Genomic DNA, 18,247 nt, shown 5'->3' on the forward strand with positions numbered 1-18,247 from the left:
CAAAAGATGTTTAAACCCTTTCATATGTGCTGACACTTGACCATTTGGCTTAGAATTTATAGTCCAATTTGCAAAACTTAATGTCGTTCGCACAACCATTTTAATCCCCGTCGAATGAAGCGTGAAAGTCACATTGTCGCACGCAGTCTCTATCTCTTGCGCACGTAATTCAAGGCTAAATTCAAACTGTGATTTAATTCAGTTTTCGAATTAAGATTGTTTTCTGCTCTAGAATCAAAAAATTAACGATCAGTTGAATGTCGTTTTGGTTTTTGTTCCAATACACCTTATGTATGCTAACAAGGTAAAAACCAGTGTGTGCTAATGAGCCTCCTGTCAGAGATTAGCTATAAGAATTGCGTTAAAAAATTACACCAAGAAATCGAGATCACTTATAGATCAAGATTGCAAGCGAAAAAAATGGACAGCAATTATCATTTTGCGTTGGTGAGCTTTTTTTGTGCGCAGTTTTCGGTGGTCACTTGCAAAATCATTTGATCATTTTTTTTTGGTTTGAGCGTCGATTTGATTTTGGATCAATTAATCATCATCATATTCAAAAATGAATTAGATACGGCGATGTTTTGACACTGATTGAGGAAGTGACTACATTCTTATGACATCATCTAGTGACTTTAAAAAAATAAACATTTTTCAACGTGAAAATGAACTTAAAACTCGATCAATTTTCAGTGCGGTCAAGCTAAATAGACGTGGAGATGTGTTCAATTTGGATAAATAGGCCATTTATTGCTTTGAACATTTAAAACCATTATGGTTTCTACTTTGCTTTTTCGAATTTTAAATCGATATTCAAAATAAGTAAAATCGTTTGCAAGAAGAAAGTTTTCGAAATTATAATCATCATAACCGACTTCTGTTTACTTTGCATGAAAATTGTTTCGCCCATTCTGTGAATTTATTGATTTTTAAGTACTGAAAGTTATGGCTATCAACCATAATTGCTGCACATTTTCGACGAACGATCGATTACATTAACGTTCGTATGGAGCGCGTGGAAAGCTGCTTATTAAGTGGATACATCGTGACTGAACGCCAATTTTCAATTACGAAACGATTGTTTATTTTTTTCCGTGGCATCTTCATCGTTATGTGTATTTGCAAAATGTACGATGCAATATCAGCGTCTAACATATTCATGTTTAATTTGGTAAATGGGTGTTTTGGCATTAGATGAAAAGATCAATGATTCAATTATATCAGTGGTCAATAACAGCATTTCATCGAAATGCGAAAGGCAAATATAAAATTTCACCACTTGAGCTAATGTTGATTGAATATTAATGCCTTTTTCGATTCTATGGCACCATCACTCCGTCGATCAAAAGAAATAGAAATTGATCCAAATGTCATCATCGCGCCGTTGAATATGCTAAACAGTGCCAGAAGGGGAAATGACCTTTATCGCCGCTGTGTTCAACTCTTGAACTAAATTCATTTATTTCATGCAAATCAACGTCCATCCCAAATGAATGCTTGCATAACCCTCAATTGCCTGCGGAATCCTTTTATGCATTCACTTTTGGCCACAAAATACCCCGCAAAAAATTGCAAATAAATATCAAATCTGAATGAAGAAAAAAAATTCATAAAGTTTACATTGAGATAATTCGAAGTAGCAAGACTAAAATAACGGAACGTTTTAGGTTTTCGTGTATAAACGCGATTAAAAATTAATTGAGTTGTATGTGAACGAACAAAAAGAGTCATGCAATTTACTAATGTTAATAATTGGTATGATTTGATGTGTTGATAAGTTTTCCATTTGAACATTTTTTTTTTGTGTATTTTGCGATGGAAATTGTGCACGGTAGAAAACAAAGTAAAAAAAAAATTTGCATAATTCGAAACGAATGTTATTGACAAAACACGATGGTAGCAGCATTTGTGATGGTCAGACATAACAAGTTATATTATTATTTGTTGATATCTTTTCATCAAAACGAGCCCAAACAGAAAAAAGAGAGCTATGGCATCATACGTCAAACAAAAGACATACACGAAACCGGTCAGCAAATCATAATAATGCTTCACCGAGTCAAAGTGAGTGTTATTACACACTATTGCTTTGAGCAGCACCGTTCGATCCATTTCACTGCAGGTTACACACCGACATCCAGGCCATTCAAAGCACCAGATACCCAGTTTCAATGAATGGCACTTGTTGTAACCGCACAGCACCGATAGCAATTTACTCGCATTCGATTTCAATTACACTCTCACAGCGGCCAACATCACGATGCAATTATGAGTTGTATTTGAAAGAGAAATGAAATATGCAAATGCTATGATGTTTACCTTGAAATTTGCTATCAATTGAACTGCAATTAAAACAATGATTTCAGTAGCAGAGAAAAAAAGGTCTAATAATAATAAATGCGACGCTGTAATTGAACTTTATTTAAATAGAAGAGAAAAAAACACTTTCAGTCATGATTTACGGCACTCTCCGGGTAATCTAGATGCATTTCGAGGTGAACAACTTTATTATTATTCTTTCGATATCGCTATCATTTAAAGCATACACACAAAAAGCATGCACTTAAAAACCGGGCTTTCATAGCCCACTCGTTTAGCGTCGCCATGTTTTTGTCGAATATTGAGTAATTGCATGTGTCAAAGTTCAAGTGTTGCTACCAAATCAATACATCCGAAGGTGGTTTGTCAGAGAAAAAAAACGTTTTTCATCTGTTTTAAGCAGACATCGATTAGCATTCTTTGAAATTCAATACAAAAACCAAATTAGCCACGAACTCGTCTCTCATTTAGTGCCATTTGTTACAAGTTTCTTTGTTCGTTTGAAAGCACTCGCAACCGCTTTTTTTTTCGTATTGTCCGTCTAATGTTCTCAACATAAAATTAATGGGTTCTCTGTTCAGTTGAATTTTGCCAATCAGTTTCCAAAGCTCTCAATTATATAGACGAAGTGCGCAAGAGAAAAAACTCAATAATAATTTAAAATCTTTTTGAACAAAAAAACACTCAGTAAATGACCATTTTATTTCCGAAATACTATTTACCGATGAAGACGGTTGTACATTACAATTTCTTTACGAGATTTTTTTCCTCATTGTTGTTATTGTATGGTTCTTTTTCTTCGTAGTTCAGAATGAAGTCATAAAAAGGAACATGCTTATTTATTAGACGATCATGAGCGCAAATTCATTGTTCAACCGACAAAAAACCCATTTGTTGTTGAATGAAAAAAATATACTGTATTAAATCAAAATAATGTGATGCTAAGAATAAAAAATATATCATCTTATTTTTCAAGAATTGAGCCATTTCTACCCCGGCTACCGCGCAATTCGTGACCAGATAATTTACACCAACAAAAAACACACCGAGAACAAACAAATGAACTAAACACAATATAAATGGTTTGAACAAAAAGTTACTCGCCATTTCGACAAAACAAAATATTATACAGAGACGAAATGGAAGACAAAATTGCGACAATGATGGATAATATGGAATACAGTTTCTCATTTAGCGCTTTTTATCGCTTGTTTTTCTTTCTTTCTGTGTTTTCGCATCGTTTTACGCCTCTGTATTTTATTTGATGCCATTGTCAACCGGATTGCGTACATTCGGCGCGGCTTAGAGTATGCGCAACGCATAAGCGTTGAACCAAACGGAAAAAAGTGATCTCTTTTGCTAATATGATGAAATGGTTTTTGTACGCTGGAATTTCATTGAACGAGTTTTTTTTCTTCTCTTTCGGTTGTTGTTTTGTTTGTCGATGACTTGTTTGAAAAATGACGCGCACACTGAAACAGTAGCTAGTGCGTGTTTGTGATCGCATTCATTGAACTATTGCTTTTGGTCGCTTGCACTCTTTGATCATTCAAAGAGTTACGCAGTATTTAATAATCGATCGCAATCTATTAAAACGCAAAAATCCCCCAACAATGACTTTCACACTATTTTTTGATCTCCTTTCAAAATCTTTTTTCAAGAACCTTTGTCGCAATGAAAATTGCTTAATTTCGAGGTGGTCTTTCTCCAGTTTTTTTTTATTCCAGCTTTTCAATCTAGGTTTCATTCAACAAATAGAGAAAGCTTTGACGCTTCGTTGAATGCACAAAGTGCCAAAAAAAAAATATTGTCACCATTGCTCTGAATAGATTTCATCAGCAAGATGAGAAACGTCCATTGTTTGGGATCGAGGTTTTTCGGGCGTTTTTTTTCTAGCTACAGCCGACACCAACGAAAAAAGAATCGTGCTTACAGCCGTAAATTGTGTGAAAATGAATTTGATTGTGAAATTATTGTTAATGAATATTTTTTACTGTTTTTTTATGCTGTTTACATTTCTGCACTTCACTTCAATTTGGCTCAAGAGTCGCCTTTCTTATTCCAAAAGAAGTAACTTCAATTTGAATATATTTTTTCATTATGGTCAAGCACGCTTACCACCTGCTCGGAAATACCATTCAACAGATGAATTTCTATTTATGTAAATTTTATACAATTCCATCATTTTCTTCCTCCGAAAAAAACTGTGTTGTTTAAAGAATGATGAGATGTTTTCAAAAAAGAGACACACAAAAAAATAGGTGAAAGGCGTTTGTCTTTTTTTGTGTTCTAGCCTCTTTTCCGTTCACTGTTTGTCACTGCAAGCGATTGTTGACTTATGAGAAGATGCGATCTTTCGAAATTCCAAAACACTGATGTCGCTTGAATAAATTATTCTATTTATGCAAATGCTGCGAGATAGAATTTTCTCACCGCCTTCACCTACATTCAACTTCGAAAAAACATGCAATCCATACAATAACACCGACATTTTGCTCGTGAATTACAATAATTGCTTTGGTGTTTCATTTCGGAATTGCATGAAATCGATCTCTGGGCACAATGCAGTCACCAATTGTGATCAAAGCGCGCATTTTGCAAACCGAACGAATTAATACAGTATGATCTTTTATAGGTTTTTTGGTTTTTATGTGTTCATATCTTCAATCAAAAGCTATAATTTACACACAGCTCATGGACACTTCGAAGCGAGCTGCATTTCAAATGTTGCAGTCTTAGTCATTGCGATGAAATCAATAAATTTTCAAAGTGGAATAATAACGATAAAAAGAATCAATTACTTCGTGCTTTAAGTGCAAAATTGAAATGAAACGATGGATTTTTTTCGTGCTACAAAAGTAAATAATCGATCTCATAACCACCATTCTAGTGTACTGAACTGCACAATGACACCAAAAAGATTTAATAACCGCTCTGCTGAGATGTGATGCTGCCGGTATCTAATTGCTACTCTGTGCACTGTAATTATTCGTTTGCAGTATAGACATTATGGCGTTGTTGTTTTTTTTTTGGTCGAACTCTTCGACGTCCAATTCATTAAATCGATCAAAGCGATGGGAATGTGAAGGTCAAGACTCACCAAGGCATAACTTCTATACTATATTATTAGATTGACAGTACAAAACACTTGAATTCAATGATCTATTGGTTATTGGCATCCATCAAATCCCATGTCGTTCCATGCACAATGATTTATTAGGTAAAGATCATCCGAAAATGGCTCACACCGATAAAAATGCTAAGAGATTGAAGCTTAAGTAATTACTTGAACAAATAGGAAAAAGTGCAAAGCAACAGTTTTAAAAGAAGAAAAATTGCTGCTAAACGAGATATAAATCGTTTTTGGCTTCGAAAAAATCCCAACGGAGATTTAGAAGACATAGTTATTATGATCAATTGAAGCTTAATGGATTGACTCTATTATCATTGTGTACTTTCGGTGCTTTGATCTCTTTGCTGTTTTTTCTCGCATTTTTATGTAATCACAGTCAATTTCTAAACATCATAATTATGGTATTCATTCATTCGTGTGGTTAGGGCGAAAAAAATCTGTAATAGAAGCTCGCAGCGGAAACAATGCGCCCAACCATAGCTTAAAAGCATTGATTTTATTTGAGAAAGGTATCGATTTTTGTCAGTAATTGCTAATTTTTTCGACGCTTTTACATTCATTTCGGCTCTCTTGATATTATATTCGTTTCCTCTTTTGTTTGTCTAACTGCAAACTCATGTGAAATCAATGAGAACTCATTTGCAGCTCGATTTTATAATCGATAAATCGTTAACTTTGTATTTATTTATATCGAATTTGAACAGCGAGCCAAACAATCGACGAATTATTATTTAAAAAAATACCTGTCGTTTGAACACATGTAGTTTTATTGTGTGTTCCTTGTTCAGGCTGCTGGCAAATGGCTTTTGTATCGCCTTAATCTTAACATATTTTTTTTACGTAATCATTCATTAGTGTTGAGCGGCTCATCGCAAAGTTGTGTAGCGATGCAATCTTAAATCGCTGTATATGTACAACACACGAGACAGGTAAATGTATGTCGCGTCCAATTATACATTGTCTATGACAAGTTTCTTTCTTTTGTTCAATTTACTTGTTTTTTTTTTCCAAGATTTTTTGTGCTGTTTATTTCATTGAGCACGAAATTCTTCCTCTACTAGCATTGGTAGTCAGATCACCAGTCGCGCCATTGTGTATCATTGGATCTTAATCGAATCGCTGATTTCGAAAACGAACATGTGTTTGCGTTTCATTTAATAACGAACAAAAATATGATGCAGAGGTAAAACCTACATCGCATACGGAATTTGTGTGGTACATTCCGAACCACAAGCACAACAATGTATGCGAATATGTGCTGTATAAATGAAATTTTGTTTGAAATCGTGAGGGAAGTGGACGAATCGTTTAAGAGACTGAAGAAGTCAATTCGAGCATCGGTGTAGGCAGAAAGCTACAACCTGAATAGCAAGAAGATGTGAAGCCACGATGAAATGAGTGTAATGAATAACGAGGTAATTTGATAAAATGTAGTGAATGTACGCAAAGGAATTAGATTGTTATTGAGTGAAGTAGAAGCAAAAGTCAGTGCAAGAATACCATTAGAATAAAGAATGATCACTTTTTTTTTGCCAACTATCAATTACGAATGCAATAAATCTGTTTATAATAATAAAGCATTCCGAATGAGTTCTAAACATCATTGAATGAGCCAAATGACATGGTAGGCTTTTATTGAATTCCGGCGAAACATGTAAAATTTGAAAAGAACCGAGAATAGAATAAAATTCTGCTGACTCAGTTAATCAACAAAAGAGCATGACAAAAATGGAACGACGAATATGAACAATGTGTGAATTATAAGGGGTAATGTCAATTGTTGGTGCAGTGCACGTATCATGTGTGTTGCATTCATATGGGTCATCGACAAGCCCAATTGGTAACGGTATATACGTACAATCGTTACCGTATTTCTGAAAATGCCAATCGATTTGTGCCGCCGCGAGAAATGTTTTGCACCAACGTAATTACCAATCGAACATTACGCGAAAGAGCGGCAAAGAAATATATCGGTCGTGTTGTTCTAATTTCCAAGTGTAAACATGAGCTAAATATTTGCACAGCCATTGGTCGCGTACGCGTGCACGTCAAAAGTGTTTGTGCGTGGTATTATATCGGTTAAAGCATCTACGAATAAATTGTTATGATTTATGGCCACGAGCGCACAAACAAAAGAGCACTCGTTCCATTTCTTTTTCAGATGAAAATCTTGACTCGGCCACTCTGAGCTACTTAATGACTAACCAAATAAAGAAGAAATCATTTTTTTGTAAAAACAACTCACTTAATTGTTTATACTTGACTGTATGAAAAGCACCCAAAAGAGCACGCGCTCTATCTCTGCATTAAGTAGAAAATAGAAATCGTTTAACTGAATTATTTCGGCCAGTGTGTTCGCCTTTTCGGTTTTCTTTTGTTTTCATAACTTCATTTACAAAGAAGAAATTTTATTTAATTTCATTTCATTTTTTTCGTTGCTATGAAATTCGATTTGCATACTAATCTGTGCTTTCGCTTCGTCTGGCTCATTCACATATCAAAAATTAGATTTGCTCGATTATTTTTCCAATGATGCTTTTTTTCACATTTTCATAATGGAGTGGTTTTTGCATAAAAATAGACGTGAAATTTTTAATTAGCTTGCTTAAGCTGCCGACTGTGTTTTTGTCATGTTTATTGTCGTCGTTCAGTTGATTTATAGGAATGTCGGTAAAAATTGCCATATAGAATATCATTTGTTGTTGTTGTATTCAAAATTATTGTTAATATTCGCATGTCCAAGGTTTCGTTCATAAAAGATTCCGGTTGGTTCCATTTTGGTTTCGGAATTTCTGAAGCGCAACGAATGCGCTGTAGTGAATGCGAAAGACCTAGAATGGGCCATAATTCAAGCCAACAGAAAATTGATAGCAACAAGAGATGTGAATAAAATGTGACACCAATGTGCTGTGTGTTCGGGAAGTGCCATAATTTATATAGAATTACATCGGCATGAATAAATCCCTATTCAATTGAAGTTTTTTTCCATTCAACACACGAGCGGTTTTTATTGCCGTCTAACAAAAGTCATATTTTTCCGGGCGGTTTTATTCACATTTATTTATTTTTGCGGCAATGGTCAACTTTTCAGCGTTTTCGTGCGCTTTATCTATACGGTAAATCATTTAAAACTTCAAAATTTAATTGTTATGCTCTGAATTTGGCGTTCGTGAAAATGTGAATTTTTGAAATTATTTTTGCCAGAGATCATGCCACAACGTTTTCAATTGCGGTCATACGACATACTTCTCAACCACAAAGAAAAAAATGGACGAAAAAATGCGAACGAACGAAATGGAAACAAGATTTAGAAAAAGTCCAGCCGATCGAATTTTTAAAACCCACAATCATTAATCATTAGCGATTTGTATCGCAAACATCGATGTAAAAGTAGAAAAAAAATAATGTCGAGTAGAAAAGAGTAGAATCATTGAAAGAGATAGAGAAGTATAGAGCTTCAATCACCTCGATCATTCTGCAATTCATTCAATTAGTGGTAATCGATTTATATTGAATGTGGTTCCAATTCAATCTCTTTCACTGCTCGAAGTCGCTTTATCTTCATTTTTTTGTTGTTCATGGCGATATTTATATTTGTTCTCAACTGATCGGATAAATAGTAATTTCGCTTAAGAACGTGATAATGCGCTGTAATTATAATTATATATCTATGATTATCGACGGGAAAACCGTTACAATTTATTACCGCCTAGGTACAGGTTTACTTTATGATTATCACATTGCCCGAACAAGTACGTTAGTATTTTGAGCCATGACAATGTGATTACAATCACGAGTTCCACCGTAAAATCAAACAAAGGCGTTGTGCAGTTACTCGATTTTTGTGGAAGAAATTGGCCAAAATAAATCTAATGGACGAATGGCAACGGTACCGGTTTTGCGTCAGGCAAAAATGGATTAATTCTACATTTCTTCAGATCACTTCAGATCGAGCAATTCTAGTTTACTCACGTTTCATTGCTTGTGTGTCAAATTGCTCGAGTATCAAGCGAACGGAAGTTTTCTTTTTCTTTTATGTTTATACATCAATGCAATTCGCTGCAGGGTATGTGCCACCACTTCAATTTTTTGTTTTGCGGTTGATCAGTGTGGCGCAGCCGAAATGTTCATGGATAGTGGGTTTTATGTCCGTATTGCGCATACAATGCCGGATTTATTTTGCTTGAATCGAAAATCAAGGCTAAAGTATTATGCTCTTGTTCGTATTACCAGCAAAACCAAGTAGAAACTGTCTGCTGAGAGAACCGAAAAACAAAGACATACACGAATAGCAAGTACATGTTCATGTGAAGGTTTTGAACTTTTTGCGCTCATCACAGTCAACAAAATACAAACTGAACACATCCAAAAAAAATAGTAATGAATACAAAAGATTCCTTCAAAACGCTCCTTTCCTGTTTTAGCTTTGGCTGTTTTAACCAAAGCAAATGATTATTATGCAAAAATCTGCCATTGTTCCGATCGTGTTTATCGTTAACCAAACAATTCAATATAATAGGTGTGAATTTGATACTTTTTTGATGCGTAAGCCATCGGCGATGCTTCTCAATTTAAATAGTTTCAACTTTTTATAGTGTGTATACATGTGTCATAATAGAAATTTGTACAAGTTGTGCCAAGCAATTTCAATTTAGCGAGTTATTGAGATTCGTTCGTAATTTACAATTTATAAGCTATAAATTATACCGTATACGTATTTAGCTACATGTAAATGAATGCTTTTTACAATATGAATGTTATTAAATATGAATTTTTATGGCGTTGGGCTCAAAATAAAGATTGTAAAGGGTTTCAGTACATTTAAAAATGAAATTGTAATAAACTCTGAAATATTGGACGGAATTGTTTCTTTTTTTTATTTAAGCGCCGTCATTTTGTAACTCTCTACGTGATTTCACCATTTTTTTTATAGCAAAATAACGCAAAAAAAAAATCACATCGACAGTGTTCTTAAGCCGTGTTGAAAAGGTTAACATGCAAATTGGACATATTTGAATGATGAAAGCCAAATGAACAAAAATGAAAGGCAACAACATGTTTTCACGTGAATCTGTAGATCGACATCATTCAGACTTTTTATTATTTCGTCTTAAAATGGGCCTTATCTTCGGAATATCAATATGATTTCGGTGAATTGAATATGTTAGGGGGAAAAACGTTTTTGTCGATTCGCACAATAGAAAAACTTTTCAAACGCAATCGGTTTTCTATTCGGATGGTGCTAAAAATTGATAATAAAACTTGAAAAGGCTTGTCATTTCTACACACAATTTAATATTCCAAATGCATACACATCACAAGTGTCGGCACTGCAAAAACAAACACATTTGTTCATTTTTTTACGTTCGAGTCAATAAAGTTTATTATTTTATTATTTGGTTTTGAGCGTATGGTGAACAGCGTCGATTTATTAGCAATTCGTTGAATAGCGGCGAGAATCGAATTCAATAGAGAAAGAGAAACACTGAAAAGAGATGAAATCACGGTGGTTCGGTGTGCAAAAAAAAAACGCTGACCTTGACTCAACGCTAAAATGCCACAAGTGAGTTGACAAACCGTACCAAATTGGCAATTGAGATGCGATGCACGATGATTCGTGTTTGGTGCGATGGAAATTCAAAACGCTGATGGCTTAATTCATTAAATTTCATTTAAACATTTGTATTTTGAATGACAGTGACGTCTGTAGAGAATTTAACAATAATTAACATCAAGTTTCAATAAGTGGTAAACAATTGGTTTTTTGGTGTTTTTGTAGAGCCTTCAGCAAAAAAAAACTCGTCACATTTCAAGATAATAACGACTTTCGTGCAATTTTCTTTCCATTTCGTTCAGTTCGCTTCGCACGCAATGACATCGGAAAATAAAGTGAATGAAAAATGTGCATGTTTTGTCATAATTTTGTGATTAGACATCAGAATGCGAAAAGCGGCTCTTTCGTCCACACACACACACAGCCACTGATATAAGAAATAATTTGAGTTCATTTCAGCAACACTGTGATTACGGTTAACAATTCTATTCATAAACAGATTCAAGCACAATTAATGTATGACATAAATGGTTGGGGTTTTTGTTTAGAAAATGACGGCTGCATCAGCATCAAAGTGCATGCAATTCTTGCGAATGCATACCATCAATGTGGTTTAGGTTGAAAGTGAATTGAAGAGATAAAGAGAAAAAGAACTCGCCGTCACTGTCATACGGCTTGCGTGCAACAGGAAAAAAAATTATCAAGTGTTTGTGTTTTTATTCGCGTCCAAGTGGAATTTTCATTTCGGTCGCACAATGCAAACTGGCTGCCGTTTCTTTGCTGCGTCACATTTTTCGTCGCGCGCGCATCTCATTCGATGAAATTACTTTGTATTTGCAATAGAATGAACACCGCAGAACACATTGTTCACATGACACAAAATCCTACAAAGTATTTATTATTTTTTTTAATGTGTGTTGAGCCCTTAGATTGTTGTGTATCTACGCATAATTTATTCGGTGTAGTTGATGTTATATTGCCACTTTGCACGCCTTCCTCTTGTTTCATTTTTTCTTGTAAGAATAATCATGTACGATGAACTTTGCATGCCAAAGTCAACCTTATGTTGAATAACAACAACAAAAAAATATGAAATAACGTTGCCTGTCAAAAGTGCCAACCATTCTGAGCGTAGCATTCCGACTATCTTCAGTCAAAAGAGCATTTTATGATCTCAACCTTCGGCAAAGCGATTTTTTTTTGAAGGGAGCAAATCCTATTTCATGCATTTCGTTGTTTTGCAAAGCGTTTGCGTTGCACAAGACGATGGAAGAGAGACTTAAGCAAACGATTCCACACAAAGATTCGCATTGACTAGAAGTGGGCACCGATTGCTAAACCATTTTAATATGATTAGTTTTTTTGCCTTTGAATGCAAGCACGATAAATGAAATGAACAGGTTAAATCAACAGTAACCGTTGCAAATTTAAACAAATAGCATTTAAGGCATTCAACCAAATGAATGGTTAGAGATTTTCTCTGTTTGTGCGCTGATTTTCATCTGGCGTTTTTTGTTGTTGTTTGGTTTTGTTCAACAGCTAACAATTGTTGCAAGTGAATTTATCAAAACAAAACCGAGAGAGAGAGAGAGAAAGATGCAAAAAGAGATATAACCTTCAGTACCATTCACATTAACAAACCGATTGCAGCAATGATAAAAACCGATTATATTCTTCTTACTTTTGCGCCTCATATTTAGTCACTCCCTTTCGTTACAATTGAATGCATTCTCGTGCGATTATGCCCGTTAACGGCATAAAAATGATTTATTGCAACTTTTCAACTTAATGAATTGATCAACACATTCACTCACAATGCGATTTAATTCCCTGTTAGTGAATTTTTCCAGTTTTTTTTTATCAATTTTTAATTTTTATATCATTTTTTTGTTCAAACTTGATTTGATTGGAAATGATGATTTCGATGGGCTGGTTAAGCTGAAGTTGGTTTAATTCGTTTCCATTTATTTGTGTGTTTTTTCTATAAAGATTGATGCTATTGAAAGTAGCTTAATGGCAAAAGCCAAAACCATATTTATTTGGAATAGGAAAGTTGTTGGTTTCAAACCGCCGACTCTAATAATCACTTAAAAATGTGAAAACTAGAGCAAACCGCGGACTTTTCCGCCATGAAATGATTTTGTCTATTATCTTCACTCGAGCGATAGCTTAAAATCAAACAATCATCGCCTCTATATCATTTATTTATAATGCCATTGTGTGTTGATGCCCAATGGTCAAGCCCGGCTAGTCGTAGTTCAATCTCTCACACCAAAAATCTCCGATTCGGATCACGCAAGTTTTTAAAATGGGTAAAACGGGTGTCGGGTGTGTATTTGGTTGGTGCGATGAATCGAAGACAATATAGTCGACGTGCATAAAGAATTGAGAGATTTGTAATTATGTGAGTTAACCGCTAAGCGCCAACGACTGAACAATGAAAAATATGAATAAATATTATTAGTTCCATTATACGTCTTGGATTCGAACTGCATTTATGCCACTACCGCGAGCCATTGAAAGAAGAAAAAAAAAACACAAATGATGGCGTCGTGTGTTCGTGAAACATTTCAATCGGCAGGCAAAACAAGAAAAACGCAACTCAAATATAAATCTGTTTTGATCAGTTGTTGTTGTCATGGGAAAATTCGATCCAATTTGAAAAGAAAATCAAATACCCGAACTCAATAAACAGTAGAACCGCAAAACTAAATTACGCGTGAGAAATAACAAACCAAATACATACAACAACTTTATGTTCAAATGAAACAAGAAAAAAAAAACAAGAAGAAACAGAAAAAACAACGGACTAAGACATGCACAAGTACAATCTTCCCATGAGCTCATTCTTCGGTTCTAATAATAAAATTTTGTTGTTTGGTTTTATATTAATATGGAAATATTCCACACTGAACGAGGACTGTATGTCTGTCTACCATGTACCATCGTCAATTCGTTTCCATGGAGTACTCCAAGAGAAACGAAACCTTTGCATAAAAAATAGATTTATATATAGATCGAATTTGAATATACGGTTCGCATCGAAGAAAAAAAGAATTAAATCAAATAGACGCGGATCAAATGGGATTTTTTTATTCATTTTTTCGTCAAGGGAATTGAAAACAAAAAAGGTTTTCTACCATGGCTGTTATCTTAATTCGCATTGATTTTTCTCTTTGCTCCAAATTCATGCACGTATGCTAAATCGATTGTTTTATTTTTGAAATATATACATCTAATTGAGTACGTGCGCTCGATACGTAATTAAAAAGACTTGCGCAAAAAAAGGCGAGAAACTCGGTTGCGCTTTTTTCGTTTGTTTGTTTTTTTTTCTATTATGAGTGATATTGTGAAAAATATTTCTCCAAAGTGAAACAAACTTATGCATACTCCGTATTCGAAATTGAATGTATAAAATGAAATGGAAATTTTCAATTTCCATTGGAAGTCGGAGCATGAGAATTAGAAAATCTAGATTTTATCATGTGTGTGTGGCACATGCGATACTTGTTGAATATGCGATGCCAAGACCTTTTTATTATCACTTCTCCTTGAGGCCAATTTTCGAGCAGAACGAGCGCATATCGAAAGTGTGCAAATCAATAGGAAAAGAGAAGCCAAATGGCTGGTTTTTGTCGATTATTACCAAGTGCGTTTTTTTAATGAGTTCAATAGCATAACTTTTGCTTTCTCGCCACACACACAAAAGCGACCGCATCTGTTTTATGCCCATATTGAAGTCCGGTTGTTGGCCAATGCAAAATATGGAATGGACAAGCGAAATACACACATTGACAATGCAACGGTGTGCTTTCATATCATTATAATCGACACGAGCATAGACATTTGTGTGTGCAGAAAAACAAAAACGCGTGTGCGCTCGTTCGCCTTTGCATCCAATCGAATAAATGTGATAAATGCAAATTTATGGCATTTTCGTGCACTTTTCAAAATACAACTTTTCCTTTTGTTTTTTTTTCGCGATGTGTACATATGGAACGGCCGCGCATGCACGACCGCATACAAGTGTTATTACATTATGCATCGTCGTTGTGGTGTTTATTAGAGTCACAGCGTGCTCATGAGCGCCTTATGGGTTAGTGTGCGTTGAAATAACAGTTGCTGTAGTAAAATTGCTGTTTGAAACATTGTATGATTGAAGTGGACACGAACAACCAAAAACAAAACCTGAATTTTGTTGCTTCTCTGTCCCTCTCTTTCTTTGTTAAATGGTCGGCAATGAATAACGTGCAAATACGAAGAAAGAAACATTTACACTCCATTCACTTATACGTGCACAACCGATGCAATTGCCATCGAATGCCAAAGAAAGAAAAAAAAGATCGTTCCATGGCGGTTTGAATGCGTGTTTGACTGTCGAAAGTGTATTGGTGCAAAAACAGGATTTTCAGTTGGTATAACGATCATGAGATTTCGATCCGAGACAGCATGAAAGTTGGAATGAAATGGCTGTATCCAATCAGTGTGCAACGACTGGCAAAAAGTGCATGTGCTTTGACTTAACATCAAGAAATGCACATCGAACGAACATTTAAGCAGACCGAAACATTCAGAGAACCGAAGACGACGAAGTGAATGTGTACAATGGCATTTTTAGCATTGGCATCGAATGAAGACTGTGCGCTGAATTTTGTCGGTATCGTGTTAAAAAGGCATACGACAACAACAATTTGTTAACGAAATCGTGAGCCGAGAATCTACACAAGTAGTTCATTATGTTATCCGAAAATGTATTTGCGAGACAAAAGGCGGCTCTCTGTTGGTCGATTGCAAAATATGTCAACAAATGCGCCTGTGGTTGCGAAATCAGAAGCCACACAAAAACACTTCTTCACTCGCTATTTGTGCAACGATGAAGTCTCACAAAATGAGACTTTCATTACAATTCCATTTGATTTTTCTTCATTGCGAGCATTTCCTCGACATTTTAATTTGTGTTTTTGGTGTGTAAATGAGTATTAACATAATTTCCTTACCTTGTGAATAAATTCCATGGATTTGATGTGCTAATACTAATAAAACTAAAATCGTAACATTTTCTAATTTAAACATTGTCTTGAGAAATGCGGCAATCGGACGTGATCGTTGTTTCCCTCGATGATCGTCAGTGTATCGATAATCTAATTTCACTTTTTTCATATTAACTTTTGTTATTATACTGTTCGTTTTCTGTTTTATAATTTAATTGCAATAGAGCCGACTGCCGACTGTTTCACTAGTTCCTACAGTTTTGTGTGCGATTGACCGTAATTTATGTTAAAAAAATCGTAAACGATAGACGCATTTAGCAAATCATAAAATGTATTTTGATGGAGCGTTTATTTTGAACACACAGAGAAAGAGAGAGAAAGAGAAGGAATAGCAGTCGCATTTAATGCGTAATACACAGAGAGCGGCCACGGGTTGCAGCTTGCCACAAACATACGGTGAATTTGATTAGACGCTACACACCGAGTGTATTCACTGTTTGATATTTTTCAATTTTTATTTGTATGATCACACACAATCGACACCATCGAATTTCCACACATTTTTCTATATAATTCGTTTTTATTTCACTGCTGCAGCACAATGCGCACGTCACTGAATACGAAATTATCAAGTCTTAATTTTTTCTTATAGTTTTCGACTGTTTCACGTTCACTTTTTCGCAGTCGGTCGGTCTATTTCACTTCGTTGTTTTCGCAATTCGAATTTTACAAATCGTCGATTCTTTCGAATTTTCAATTGCAAACCGCACATGAAATGTAGGTGTTGGCTGTGCAGTTTGTGTTTGTGTATCGTATCAGTTCTTGGTTTTTAACTTCAAACCGACCAAATTCTGTTGCACGTTTGTTCAGGTGCACAAAAGCACTCAAGTCTGAAACGACAAACAAAAATAACATCATTAAATATGCGGATAAAACTTCATTATACTACTTTTTATTTCAATTCTGAATATAATTTTCTTCTTTTTTTTGTTCGTTTTCAAGACATTCTCATTTCACTACATAAACTGCACAGATGTTGAAATAATGAATGCCGAAACACATGCGATTCTACGGTTCTTATTCGTTTGCCCCTCAAATTGTATGTTCGCTCATGGTAACATCAGCATTCGAGACGCCTATTCAACTACTGCGAACGGACAGCGTTACTACTTCGTTCCCATTGAATTTTATATAACTTCGTTTTCTTGACGATTTTCAGTTAAAATCGGATTTCGAGCTTTGGGGCTCAGTGAATCAGCAAATTTGATTGATTTTTGGACATCCATTGTTTGCGCACGCGAATTATGTCCAGAAATGTGAGAAGTTCCGCAATTTAACACGCTCAGTAATAAAAGAAGTAAAAAGAAGAAGAAGAAAACAATGAAGTTTGACAGAGTGAGCGAATTCATTCCAAGCCGAAAATGAGTTAATTTGTGATCAATTTGTTCATTGAATCATTTCCATCGACAATGTATTCATTCGGCGGCAAATATTGTTGTTGACAATCACATTTGATGATATAGAAACTTTCTCTTCATTATGAATACGATGAAGAGTGGTCACATTACAACTTCCTCACATATCCGACTCTCGTTTTGATAATGAAATTGAGCGACCCGGCGAAATAATTTTTTTGTGAGAAATAAACAACCTCTAATTAGCGAAAAAAAAATATGAATCGCTCTTTTGTTTGACATTCAATGCGATTACTTTCAAAAACGGAAGAATGTGTCAACGATATATCAGGGAGCGAACGAGCGAAAAAAAGCGCGGGAAAGTTTTGAATTTTCCATTTAATGAAATATAAATCAAATTCAGGCGATGCAATAAATTGATTTTTATGTTTGAAAGAGAAACATGCAATCGACAATGCGCAAAATGAATTGCGGAAAAAAAACGTTACCTGAAAATGTTAGCGTTAGATTTAAGATGGAAGTTGTAGCTGTAGATAAGAGGGATAAAAACGGAACTAATTGCATTTCGATGGAAACATGACTATCAAATACCACAACACCGACGGTGCATAATCGTTATAACATTATATCGTCATAACATTCACTCTGGTGCAGAGAGTTGTGTGTGCGCGCGCGCGATAGATGACGATAAATTGCATCAAAAGAGCGACTGTATGATATTTCCAAGATAAAATGTTAAAATTTCACGAAACCATAATAAAAACAAAAGAGCTTCTCGGCTGACATTTAAAAGAGATGCATGCAATATATATATATATTGTGAATCAAAACCCAT

The 18,247-nt window shown here is 35.0% G+C and overlaps 1 protein-coding gene across 1 annotated transcript in view; it reads right to left on the minus strand.

Annotated features, from left to right (window-relative positions):
• The window catches only part of LOC116344167 (sushi, von Willebrand factor type A, EGF and pentraxin domain-containing protein 1), a 33,658-nt gene that overhangs the window by 12,837 nt on the left and 2,574 nt on the right, over positions 1 to 18,247 (minus strand). The window contains exon 2 of the mRNA XM_031772593.1: positions 16,004 to 16,887. Within this exon, the coding sequence (XP_031628453.1) occupies positions 16,004 to 16,166 (163 nt within the window). The 5' untranslated portion in view covers positions 16,167 to 16,887. The remainder of the gene's footprint in view (positions 1 to 16,003; positions 16,888 to 18,247) is intronic.

This window comes from Contarinia nasturtii, unplaced genomic scaffold, assembly GCF_009176525.2.
Source record: "Contarinia nasturtii isolate CC-2019 unplaced genomic scaffold, AAFC_CNas_1.1 Cnas_scaffold_1037, whole genome shotgun sequence".
In the NCBI taxonomy this organism is placed as follows: Eukaryota; Metazoa; Arthropoda; class Insecta; order Diptera; family Cecidomyiidae; genus Contarinia; species Contarinia nasturtii.